General features: G+C 37.3%; 1 protein-coding gene across 1 annotated transcript; it reads right to left on the reverse strand.

Moving 5' to 3' along the window:
- Positions 1-523: 523 nt before the first annotated feature.
- LOC136209969 (auxin response factor 6) lies at positions 524-6895 on the reverse strand. The gene is made up of 14 exons (XM_066001608.1): positions 5923-6895; positions 5389-5501; positions 5052-5150; positions 4909-4965; positions 4671-4826; positions 4503-4587; positions 4043-4133; positions 3479-3643; positions 3285-3407; positions 3091-3166; positions 2838-2985; positions 1408-2600; positions 1087-1277; positions 524-928 (listed from the first exon to the last, which is right to left on the reverse strand). The coding sequence occupies exons 1-14, from the start codon at positions 5963-5965 to the stop codon at positions 730-732; spliced, it is 2739 nt and encodes a 912-aa protein (XP_065857680.1). The 5' UTR covers positions 5966-6895; the 3' UTR covers positions 524-729.
- Between the last annotated feature and the right edge of the window lie 6801 nt (positions 6896-13696).

Genomic DNA, 13696 nt, shown 5'->3' on the forward strand with positions numbered 1-13696 from the left:
GAATCCAAGTTAAAGAAGAAAGGAAAAAGGGAGTAGTTAGATAGGGAACCTACCCTACAATGAATTGGCAGTATTATTATTGATATTGGTATATCTTGTCACCATTCCATTCCATCTCCCTTCCTACCCCACAACATGACTCCTATTTCTAAAATATCAAGGAAATGTGGAGGCGCACGTGACTCACGTTTCTATCTACCGACAATCTATTGTCCCACAGTTTTAGGCTTAGGCCACATCTGGATCTTCCTTTTTTTAATGTCTCAATGAATCTACTCCCCTACTCCTACTCCTACTCCTACTACTTTAACCAAAGGACTTCCTTCCTTATCTTCTCCCTTAAATGCTTTTCTCTCCATAATTAGGTGTGATTCAACCCAACACCCACCCTCTACCTAAACTTAAAACATAACAACATTTAGCTCCTTCTAACTATGGAATAACAGTCTAATCTCAAGCTTAATTCAAGCCTAATTATCACATCACATGACACAGGACAATTCAAAGTAAAATGACAGCCAACTTCACAAACTAGTGTCCTTGTCCTACTAATTATGCATAGTATGTATTCAATAACATAGAAACAAGGGATAGTATCTTCTAATTACAGTAATAACTTATATATAAACTTTACTCTAGGATTAGGCAGTACTTACTGCCTCCCCATTGGTCCAGAGAGAAAAGCTAATATTACAAAAGGGAAAGAGGTATCTTAACTGGTTAAATTGTTCAGAAATCCAATGACCCCACCGCTGTTATACCGGTACTCAAATTTCTCGAGTCCTGCCGGCTCGTGTAGTCATCACAACTACTATTTGAGAGCCTCTGAATAGGGACCGAGTTTAAAAGCTCTAGTCCACGTTTGCCCATTTGCTGAACTTCTTGTGGTGACAGTATTTTGATGCACCACACGCTGTTCACAAATTCCCTGGTTTAAGAAGCATCAACTACTTAAGTGGTGCTAAACACAACAGATGGAATTACTAACTTTAGAATTAACAAGCTTGCATGATTATGCTTAAACGTAAAAGAAAAAGATTAACATGAAGATTGCCAAAATAAAATAAAATAAAAAGTGAAACTTACGGCCAGGGGTCATCGCCAAGCAGAAGAACATCATTCTCCCGGTCAACGAATACAAGCTGCCAGCCTGATCTCAAAGGGTCCTCCAACTGGCCTTCAAGGCCAAACATACGAGCAAGCTCGCTCCTCAATTCATTGTAGCTGCTGAATTTGGTAATATCCAGCGACCTACCGAAGGACCCCGACTTATAAACCTGTCAACAATTTAAATTATCAGAAACACTAACATTGAACAATATGGAGTTCACATGCTGAAATGGAAAAGATTCTGAAAAACCAATTACACAAGCGAGATAATGAAAACCAGTGCAGACCACCACTCACCTTAACAAAGGTTCTAGTAGGTGGGTTAACTTGACCCACATTTTCTGGAGACTGCAGGAAACCTGATTCATCAATGCAACTTGATGGTGTCATTGTGGGATTAAGCGAAAAATCAGTTCCTGTAGTACTCATATAATTTGAAGAAGAGAAGGGGATAGTTGTGGAATCACTATCACTACCAACTCCCCTAAGTCCAGACATTCCATTCTGCAGTAAAAGAGATGAGGGCTCTATATTGACCCCAAAGAGAAGATGGCTTTGTGGATCAGTGCTGCCCTCTTGGTCTATTGAACATTCCCTGCCAGGAAAAGGTGGTAATGAAACAGAATGGGGAGAGATGTTTGTGTGCAGGTGACCCAACTGTTCTACCTGGGGCATAACACATTGTACACCTCCAGAGGAAATAAGAGGTTCAACAGCAGCTCTCTTACAAGGCCATCCAGAAGAAGTAATCACAGGACTGCTTCTAGGTAGGTTCATCAAGTGAGATTGTTCATCCTGGGAATAAGAACCCATGAGACTGTGCAAGGGAGAAACAACAGAGCTCGTCACAGGATTCCCATTAGAGTCTGAATAACTCTGCTGCTGGCACATTGAGGACATTGCCTGTAATGGAGGTGACTGCGATTGTGAGACTGAAGCAAATTGAGACATAGCAGAGACAACATTTGGAACCTGTTGGTGCTCAACCAGTTGCTGTTGTTGTTGAGACAATGAATGCTGTTGCTGTTGTTGTTGAGACAATGAATGCTGTTGTTGATGCTGACTATTAAGTGATTGCTGGTGCTGCAGTTGCTGCTGGATAAGCTGTGACTGTGTATGCGCGTGGGATTGAGACTGATGTTGGTTTTCTTGAACACCTTGAAGAAAGGCCTGCTGAGGCTGAGATGACTGCATCATCTGAGATTGAATTAAAGCCGCAGTTCTGTTTGGAAGATTTGCATGTTGCTGGAATTGCAGAAGGGATGGAGTTGGTTGTTTGGAAGGATCCATAGCCCTCATTTCCTGAAGTGCGGCAGCAGCCATAGCTTGATACATATCAGTTTGCAAACCAAGCATGGAAGCATCAACCCTCGGCTGCATCCATGGTGTGACTCCTAGTGCCTGAAAGTTCATGGATTGCATTCCACGATCTCCATCCCCTCGCAGCCACATAAGGGGAGAATTCATTCCCAAATCATCCTCCTTCATTCCTGTATTAAAAGCTCTCTAAATAAGAGACAAATGGAAATGGACCTTTATAGAAAGATAAAAAAAAATAATAACAATAGCATAAAAAAGACTTGAAGGTTATCCTGCTTTTTATATTGCTACAAAGCTGTTTATAAACGAAAGATTAAGACACATAAAAAGGCAGAACCTAGAACTTGGATAAGAAGATTATACTATACCATCATCGAAACTCACTAGCCAACAATAGACAAGCTTACCATGGAAAGAGGGCAGTCCAGGTGGCCAGGGTCGCTTAAGCCTCAGAGGGAATGGAGATGGATACATTGGAAATGTTGTCAGTGGTTCAATTTCCCATAGGGAAACTCTTGGTTGCCTCTCACCAGCTGTAGACTCATCCCAGCCGACCTGCATTTATTTGCGCTATCTGTTTAGGGGTGGAAACTTGAATACTACAAAGCAGAATGTTTGAAGGATTTTAAAAAAACCAAGAAACACTTTATTCAAACATACCTTGACTGAGCGCCAATGCGAGTTTGGCCATTTAGTAGGATCAAGGTCACTTATGCCAGTTATTGTACCCATGTAGCTGGACAGTAAAACAAGTGTTAGAAGTTTATAGTAATGATAACAAGTATAATAGAAAAATAAGAAAGATTTGCTTCCTGTTCAAAAAAAAAAAATAAAAGATTTGATTTAGCGCCTACCGACGGACACTTGATTCTTCTGTTTCAAAGAGCATCCTAAAGCGCATGCCAACCGAAACCCGGGTATGATAGACTGCTTTCACATACTTGGTCAATGGTATGACAAATTCAGATGGGCTAGCCCTGAATGATAAAAAATGAAAATTTATTTTTGTGTACAACTATATCTCATACTTGTATTCACAGTTTCATACCTTGGGTTGAAGAATATGGTGAAACGGCTATTTGTTGCAGCTGCATGTGCTGCAGCAGCAAGAAGCCCTAAGTGCATGCTGTCACTTGATAATACAGATGAAGGCATCACAGTTTGAGGACGATTAGCGCGTCTTATGCCAAGCAACAATTGATTTTTTTCATTCCTAAAAAAGGTAGAGCACTCATTTAGACAATTACATGATACAACAATTGCACTGGATCATCTTTGCAGATTTTAAAAAGCTAGGATATTAAAAAAATTAGATGAATGAAAAGATAAGAAAAATAAAAGTCCAAATAAGTTCAAAATTTCGATACATCCATACAGAAATTAATCATGCAAATGAGCTTTTTTCTTGACAGACATGAACATTGTTCTAGTCCAGGAATTTACAATGTCATACATATACCCATTAAAATGTACAAGCATATGACACTAAATGTGGACAAGTTCAGAGATCATGCAAGAAAAAATGCTAAAATATGTTTATTACAATGCTTCTAGAAGTCAAAATACCATTTGGTGAAAAGAATCGATCAAGGGGAGTTCATCAACAGCCTACCAGATAAAAAGGACTGAATCCCCAGCCACAAGTCTCTTAGCACTAACAAAAACACTCCATCCTGTTGTAAGGAGATGCCTTTTCGGCTGGCCTACATGAAGAAAAGTCAACAACTTCTCAGATATATAATATGCAGGCACCCCTTTCTTGTTCTCTCACCTTAATTATTCTTAACCATTTTAATAAAAATAATGATATCCATAGGAAATAAAAAATAAACAATAAATTGTATATAAAAAGAAAACCAACTTCAGATATAGTATGAAGATCAGAGGAACAATAACGATTCACATGCTTAATTAGGCATCCTAACCAACCAATTCGCTTATACAATCAATTGAAGGGAAAGAGAGAGAGATTTCATTGCTATGAGAGCACTATGCAGCCAACATTAAAATCAACTATAGTTGCTTAATCACAGAAATAACATTTTAACAACATAAAAAGAGCATGAACCCACCACGAAATATATGCCTGAATTTCCATTCGTTGTCATGCAGATCCCTAGCAATTAATTCTTGAGCTGGAGGTTGCTGAGTGAAGTCCTGCAAGTGAAATTAAGATATCTCAAGCTAAATTTCAACCATTAGAAACTTAAACGAACGAATACACAGGAAGATTGAATTACCAATGGAGGAAACACTTTCTCAGCTGCCCTGCGTGGGACAGAAAATCCTCCGTGAGTACTTGTGTCACTTGCTGTCAAAGTTTTACAAAAATAATTTGATGGCTGTTTGCTGGGGGAGCCCAATTCTGCTGGAAGGTAGGCATCCTTCTGCTCTTGCTGCAGGGTAAGTCATTCAAGTACACGTCATGTTTATCGAACAACACCAAAACAAAACATCAATAGAAACAAGATATCATACCGGACTCATTGGCTGCAAGGTCATCTGTGCATACACTTCATCTGTCTCCACATCAGCCTGGAATTGAGAAATTCTCAAAGCTTTCAAGGAATAGAACACACAAACATTAAGAACAAGGAATTATAAAATGAAATGTTCCTTACATGCATGGTCACATTGTGAAGCTGACAGATAAGTTGTGGAGGTAAGCTTGGGTAGTTTGGGATATGCGCATCCACTTCTCTGTTGGTTGATGCAGCAACCTGAATAGAAAATATTTTATGTCAGCAAGAAGATGAACAATCCACATTAATAAACCAGAGAAGTAACCTGAACTGATTCAATGACTTTATATTGGTTATAGATTGCCAAAGCATTTATTCAGTTGAAGGAACATATGGAATAAACAACAATTAAGCTACACATTATTGAAATGTAAATCTGGTTTATAATTAGAGGGAAGCAGGCTATATTCAGAATAAAAAAACAAAAAAAACTTGCCTGCTCACTGTGACCTTGGGGGAAATAAACAACACGGCTTCCAACAGCGGGTAGAGAAACAAGAGGACCCGCACATGCGTGCCAAAGTTCAGAGTTCAAAACCCTCTTCTCCCCTGCAAAAACTCAAGTCAGGGCTATCTTAGAACAGAAAGTGGTGTGAGAAAAGAAAAGGAGGGAGATGGAACCAATTCTGAAGACACTTCAATTGAATTCACCTCAGCTGAGAGGCTAACAAAATAAGAAAAGGGAAAACCCAAAACTTAAAAAAAAAAAAAAAAAAAAGCATAAGCGTATGAAAGAGAATCTATCTGTGCCAGTGCCAGCTGTGTTCTTGAAGATCTCATTTTCTATACTTTCTAAGCAACAAAAATGGATTCAACAGAGGCCTAAATTTCAGCTGAAACCGCAAGTCCTCACTAAACTCAAGCTAGTCCTGGCTACCCTAGTGCCCCCAACCATACAGAAAACAAATAAGTAGTAAAAGAGAAAGAATGAGTCAGAAGTAGAAGAACATCAGCAAGAAAAGACAGTTACCTTCTTGTGTCTGTGGATTAAAACCAGCTGAAGAGAGCCTCATTTTGGCAGAGATTCAAAACCCAGTTTAGACCCACAACCAAAAGATCCAAAAACCCCCACTATTGTCCAAACCAATTAAACCCCAAATCACTCCAACCAACCCACTCCCCAATCAATCTCTTAGATGGCTTTGTTCCACAAAACACCATACCTTCCCCCTCCCCCCTTTCCCCCCTCCAAAAACCAATCCAAATTCACAAATTTCCAGCGCAACTAACCATCAAAGAAACACGCAGCTGGTAAAACAATACTCATTGCGAAACTTCATTTTAAAAGCTAAAAAACAAACACACTAAGTTCCAGAATCCTCAACCGAAGCCGGTGTAGCTACACAAAACGATCAATTTCACCCGCATAAGTTAAGCAATAATTAACTAAACACAAACACTTGGAGTGCAAAAATCTTCAACTCGCATTCCAGGTCTCCAAATCAAGAATCTCGAACAGATAGATCTAGCTGCTCAATTCAGTAAAAAGGCAGATCTCATGAGACGAGGAAAGCCGTAAGTAGAAACTCAAGTAGGAAGCATTATTGAGAGGAGTAGAATCAACATGAACATGCAAGAGTAAGTTCCTAAGAGATATTTATAATAATTAAAGAGAAGAATAATAATAATAATATAGATGTAGGGAAGGTTAAGACACGATGTGTATTGATATGAAAATGAATAAAAGAGAGGATTTTATGGGTTTGGGCAGTAGTTTCCAGTAATGGAAATAGTGGAAGAAGAGGTGATGGTTCTTCTGCAAGCAGAGTTCTCTGTAGTTTGGCTCAATCAATGAACGCCCCAACCGCCATTATTTTATCTGGCTCATTTTTATACCAATGGAGAAAAGGGGGAAAAAGAGAGAGATACAGAGAGAGAAGCGTGTGCTTGTGAGAGAGAGAGAGAGAGAGTGGTGTCAGATTTTTTATTACTGTGAGAAAGAGAGTGCGTACTGTTTCTTCTGTGTTGTTTTCTTTTCTTTTAGTAAGTAATTTCCTTTGCTTTACTGTGACTTTTTGTGTTCATTTCAGACAATTTCGGAATATGACATCTTACCCTCAATCTTTGCAATATTTACCTTCTCAACCTTTTTTTTTCTTTAATTTTGTAAAGGGGATTCAAATTTTGGATTAAAGATCAACTTAACCGCTAAATCTTATTTTAATAATTACTAATCAACTTCACTTTGAATATCAATATATGCTAATACAAATCAATGTCACCGTTACATAACTCTTAACATAGAATAAGCGATTCTAACTAATTTGTTAATAAACTTGACACTAACATTATTAAAATAAAAAAGTACTATGATTCTCTAAAATAACGTTATATGCTGATCTAAAAGGATATTGTCTGAGATGTTCAACTATTATTATTGCATATGTCTCAAATAAATAATTATTAACCCATTATTTTTTAACCGACTAAGAGTCTCTCTAATCTTCATAGTCTCTCTGTTTTTAGCTAAATAACTACCCCATACAACATTGTGGTTAATTTGAAGAATATGAAATATGGCGAAAGAGATGTCAAGACTCATGCCTTTTCGATCTCTTTGAGTTTCCATAAAGACAATCAACAATCAAAACATCATAGGAAGACCGGAAACTTGGCTCAACTAAATGGTCAACAACATCCGACTCAATCCCATCCAAATTTTTAGCCTTTAACGAGTTTAATGTTTCTCGAATACCCATGGCTTTCCCATCATGAGGCTAAATCTCCCTGATAAAGTGACGAGAAAATGCCCCAAAAAATCACCATTATCATTTCGCACAACAACACCAATTCATAGGACTCCAAAACCCACAAACTTGAAGCATCCACATTCAACTTCAACTTAAGAAGATCGCTGGAAAAACTACACAACACATCCTAAAAAGCAGACCCCACGAGCACGTTTAGGAATCTCATAAAAACTAGCAAGCTCCTAAGGCATACTACCCCCAACTAACTTCCACATCCACAAAAAGTCGATTCGAATTTAGAATTTTAACCATCCGCGATAGATGCTAAAATTGGCCTAAACCGCCACTCCTTCCTTTGCAGTTAATAAGTCGTTATTTATACATATTTTTGTATCTTAATTCTCTGTTGTTTAGTATTAGTTTTATCATTTAGATGGACATGCATACTTACTTTATTTTATGTTTTATAAATGTTTTTTGAGATTCAATTCAAATTGATGATTAAAATGCTAATTCTATGGAGCTTAAATTGAAATTGAAAAAAACTACCGAGTCTGAATGTGTGCCCATGCCTTAGGTCATGCTAACGAAAGAGATCTTATACTGAAAAGTTGTTCTATCTTAACCCATGTCCATGGGTAAAGACCAATTCGAACTTAAGAGTGTAATAGTGATTGGAAGACTTATATTTTAGTATTTCCACCATACGTAATACTCACTATTTAGTTTAGAATATGGTAATATGGATCTGTTTTGTACGGGCTTCAAGCCTCATGGATATTTGCGTACGAGTGTGTGTCAGATATTAATATGAATTAGACCTTTAACTATTAGCTTACCCTTTTAGCTTGGTTAGTTCCATGACATGATATTAGAGCTTCGATCTCGGTTCGAGTTCAATTTGTTATTCGAGCTCGGCTCGTTTAGCAATCCGATTGTTCACGAGCCGAGCTCGTTTATCGAGCTCACGAGTTTACTCACGAACAACTCGTTTTATATGTTCGTGAGCAGCTCATTCATTGCCCTCGCGAGCTTTGCTCATAAGCAGCTCGTTTATTTTTCTATGAAAAGCTCATTTTTTGTGCTTGTGAGCTTTGATCACAAGCAACATGTTTGTTTTGCTCACAAACGAGCTCGTTTATGGTGTTCATGAACAAAATAATATCAAATTCGGTACATCAAATAATATTAATTGTATACACATAAAACATCCTTTAGTCCTTGTAGTATAAATTTATACACATTACTAAACTTTATTTTTTTAAATATATAAATATTATAATTGAGTTAGCTCACGAGCTTTTATCGAGCTTGTTCACGAGCCTCTAATCGAACTTGCTCGCGAGCTTTCGAGTCGAGCTTTGGTCTGCTCAAACTCGGCTTGTTTACAAACCGAGCCTGAAAATCGTGCTCACGAACGGCTCATTAAACAATCGAGCCGAGCCGAGCCAATCCTAATTTTTAAGAACTCCTAAATGATAAAGATGGATAAGCAATTTTGGGAGTTTAAGCCATACAACAATGGATGATATGGCACTAGATTTAGGCATAGAAAGAGAGGGTGTCCAAGGTTGCACCGTGAGGTAGAATCTACAAATTGTTCATGGACATTGGGTAACATTTTTAATGTAACATTTTTAATGTAACAGTTGAAAATGCTCTAATTTTTTAAGTCAACTGCTAAATACTGCAACCAAATTCCTTATCACCGTTTCTTTTGGACTTTTCTGCCATTTTCATAATTTTATCAAAAACTGAAAATTCTCTCTCCAAAATCATAAACCCGAACAACAATAATTGAAATTATAAAAATAATTGATGTGTGACAATCCGAACCCCGAAAATGGATGATTACAAGTCAGAAACATTAAGATTTACATCTTTTTATCAAAGAACTCATGAAAATAATATATATTTTTCATGACGATTTTACATTTTTCGTCACAAAAAATAGGAGAATTTTTCATTTTTCGTCATAAAAAATTGAATGATTTAGTATTTTTCGTCACTAAAGTTTTTACGATTTTGCATATTTCAAAATTTGGTCTAAACGGATGCGGCATACCGTTCGACCCATGGTGGGAACGGATGCGGCATACCGCTCGACCTATGGCGGGAACGGATGCGGCGGCGTACCGCTCGACCCATGGTGGGAACGGATGCGGTATACCGTTTGACCCATGGCGAGAACAGATGCGGCATACCGTTCGAACGGTATGCCGCATCCGTTTAGGCTAAATTTTGGATTTTCTCTTAAAAAAAAATTTCCCAATTTCGAAATTTTTTTTATGCGAAGGGCAAAATTGTCCAATGGGTGCGGTAATAAGAAATTTAGTTGCAGTAAATAGCAATACCTTTTTTAATGGAAAATGAAGGTTAGGGAGGAGGGAGGCAACATTGATTTTTAGCTCAAACGTTGAGCACACGTTTAATCAAAAGTTAATGGTAAACGAATAAGGGAGTGTTCAGTTGTTCATTTTCATGCTTCTATTTGTCTTTTTATTTTAAAAGGGATAGTTTTATGTGTTTGATTAGTGGTCTAATGTTTACCTTTTACACCTGAAAAGTAACATTTTATAAAAGTAGGGAATCTCTGCTTTTTGGAAAAACAGTTTTTTCCAACAACAAACAACATGTAAAATAAACGTGCCCTAAATTATAATACTTGATGAGGGGTAAATTGCACTTTAACCCATATTAATTGATTTACTCTATAAACTTTTTTTATTGGAATAATGTATAAAAATACTTCTAATACATACGACCAATATCAATTTTACATCCTCACATCATAAATGATAGTATAATTAAGGGAAAATTATAAAACTGGGTCAAATGGGAGGCCCATTTATATATTTAACCCATTTACTCATCCTACTACATATCTAGACTGATTTTGTGTGACTTTCCCATAATACCCCTAACCTTCCCACTTCCACCACTCGCGAATCGCCGCTCCCCCTATCTCCTTGGTTATGCGAAAAGTTGCTCCTGCATTAATGATTTCAAGACTTTTGATCTTCCTTTTTTTCTTTAAATTGCACGAAATCTTCACCATTTAGTCAAAATCACAATGAATTTCTCTTTTTCCTCTCTTCATCTCTTGATTCTGCAACTTCCTAACCCTAGAAAACGAAGCCATGGTTTTTCATCTTCCTGTTCGTTACTTGGTTTATTTCTTCTTATTACCATCAAAGAAATGGTTTTTCTACGTTATTTCCTTCGTTCTTCCCATGTTATCATATTGTTATTGTCACTTTTGGGGGTAAAAGGGGCGAAAAATGTAAGTATCTGGTTTTTTTTCTGCGTTTTTTCATGAATTCACTTCGCAATCGATGGTTTCGCGAAGTTTTGTGAAGAGAACGAGCCTGGAAAGTGACGATCTACTTCGTTAATCGATGATTTTGCGAAGATATGCGAATAGAAAGAGTCTGAAACGTATGGATCTACCTCGTGAATCGATTAGTTCGCGAAGTCTGCGAATAGATCCTCACGTTTCATACCTCGCAGACTTCGCGGACTTCGCGAAAGCATCGATATGCAAAGTAAAATCACCTCTTCCCCTGCACATTTACATTCGCATGCTTCGCTAATCTTCATTTCGCGAAGCCAAAATCATCTTTTTCCCTGCCTAACACGATTAATTTTTTCTGTAGGTGGTTGAATACGTAACATCCCTTTCTGGAAGGCGACGTACTGGGCTGCAGGGGAGATGATATTCCTTCCTGTATAGGGATTAACTTCCCTCAAGATTGACACATTCACTCCTGAAATGGTTAGTTAGGAAAGATTGTGCCAATCTTGGGGTGCACCATGGGACACGTCCATCCCATGGTGCCAATCTTCAAAGTGAACCTAACTAATCCGGTACCAATTTTGAATCGGATGAGTAATCTTGGTGTGCACCGTGGGACACGTCCATCCCAAAAGGTCTGGAAGTCCAGACCTTCTGGGATGAGAAATGAAAGTCCATACCTTTTGGGATGGATGTGTCTCATGGTGCACACCAAGATTACTCATTCGTTTCAAAATTGGTACCGGATTAGTTAGGTTCACTTTAAAATGACTGGTTAGTAGAGTTCATTGTGGCAATCTTGTTGTAAATTTTGATAATGTTATGATTTGAATGTTGTTATTGTGGCAATCTTGTTGTAAATTTTGATAATGTTATGATTTGAATGTTAGAATCCGTTGTTGTTTGCCATTTTTTATCTACCACTTCGCGAATTAGCTTCAAAACATATCCAGCATTCGCATATGCGAACTAAATTCATCAAGCAAAATAAACTTCAGCTTCGCAGGCTTCGCATATGCGAACTAAATTCATTAATTAAATACAAACATTAGCTTCGCAGGCTTCGCATATTGTCGAATATGCGAAGTCAGACGGGATGGAGACAGACGCGCGTAAATATTGAGGGTATTATGGAAAAGTCATACAAAATCAGTCTAGATATGTAGTAGGATGAGTAAATGGGTTAAATATGTAAATGGGCCTCCCATTTGACCCAGTTTTGTAATTTTCCCTATAATTAATGGTCTAATACTGAAAAATTAGGTCAATTTTAAACTTCATTAAAAAATACATATATTTTATTATGTTGTTGTTAGCGATATTTTACGAATATTCTAATTTCAACATTATCACGTATGGTTGGGTGCGGGCGTGTCAGAGAAATTAATTCTCAATTAATGTAAATGGTTAAGTTTTGTTGACTATGCACGCCAAAACTCAAAATCTAATCGAAGCGATTGGCGAGGGACATAAGGATTGAAAAAGCCCATTCCTAACGTCGTTATAGTAAATTTGCTAGATAATTTAAAGCTATTGAAAGTAAGTAAAGGAATTGTAAATATGTAATTGACATGAGATTTGATGTAAAAAATCGTCACTGTATTGACGTAAAAATGGTTTGAATACAAATGTTCAAATGAAGGCAAATAATTACAATTGAGATGATTTCTATATCAACGTATAGCTAAACCAATTTCAAAAATAAATGTAAACAAATCAACAACATGGGCAGAAATTGAATTGCATAATTACGATAAAAGTAATGAAATCAGAATTGGTAATTGAAACGACAAACTTAGAGCCAACTTTTTTTCTGACTTGAAAAGACTTCAAGTTGCAGTCGGTTTCAAATCCACGAACACCACTCGCACCTCGAGTGATCGGCAAAGAGCGGGACTGACTTCGTCTGCAGCTTTCTGATTTGAATAGGTCGGGAATAGAGCGGGTAACTTAATCGGGATAGAATTGGGTCTCACTTGGATGGCTTGTAAACGAGTTTTCGGATACGGATTAATGCAAAATGAAAGCCTAAAATAAAATTTAGGATATTGGAATGAATGTGTATAAGAATTAGGGTCAGAAACAAATTTTAAGGGGGTCTAGAAACGTAAAAAAATATCACTGGGCAGAACGTGCAATGGCTGGACAGATTGTGTAAAACAATTTGGGGTACAAAGAAGAGCTTGTAAAACGAGTTTTCAGACATGAAATGAGGCGAAACAAAAGCCTAAAGCGAAATTCATGATGTTAGGAGTAAATGTGTGAAAAAATTAAGGACAGAAGCAGGACACAAGGGGTCTGAAATGTAAAAACAAATTTGTTGGGCAGAATATGTAAAAATGAATTAAGATGCAAAGAATAACTTGTAAAATGAGTTTTCGGAGATGGAATGAGGCGAAACGAAAGCCTAAAATCAAATTCAACATGTTAGGAACAAGTATGTGTGAAGATTCAGGAAATAAATAGGACATAATAGGTCGAAAATGTAAAAAAAAAATTGTTGGGCCGAACGTATAAAACTGGACAGAAAGTGATTTTGATGAACTCAGAGCTATGAAGTTGTTAACTTTCGGACTCGGGATTGATAGTCGAACAATAAAAACTTAAAGAACGGGTTGCTAAAGAGCAAATCAAGGCCAAAAGGGAGTTTTTAAAGTGAAATTAAAATAGAGAACTTAGAAAAATAAAGAAACAAGTCTAGAGTAATTTTGGCATAGTTTTGGTGTTTTTGTTTGGTTGGTTGAGCTTTGGAACGAAGT

Source organism: Euphorbia lathyris, chromosome 10 (genome assembly GCF_963576675.1).
Source record: "Euphorbia lathyris chromosome 10, ddEupLath1.1, whole genome shotgun sequence".
Lineage (NCBI taxonomy): Eukaryota > Viridiplantae > Streptophyta > Magnoliopsida > Malpighiales > Euphorbiaceae > Euphorbia > Euphorbia lathyris.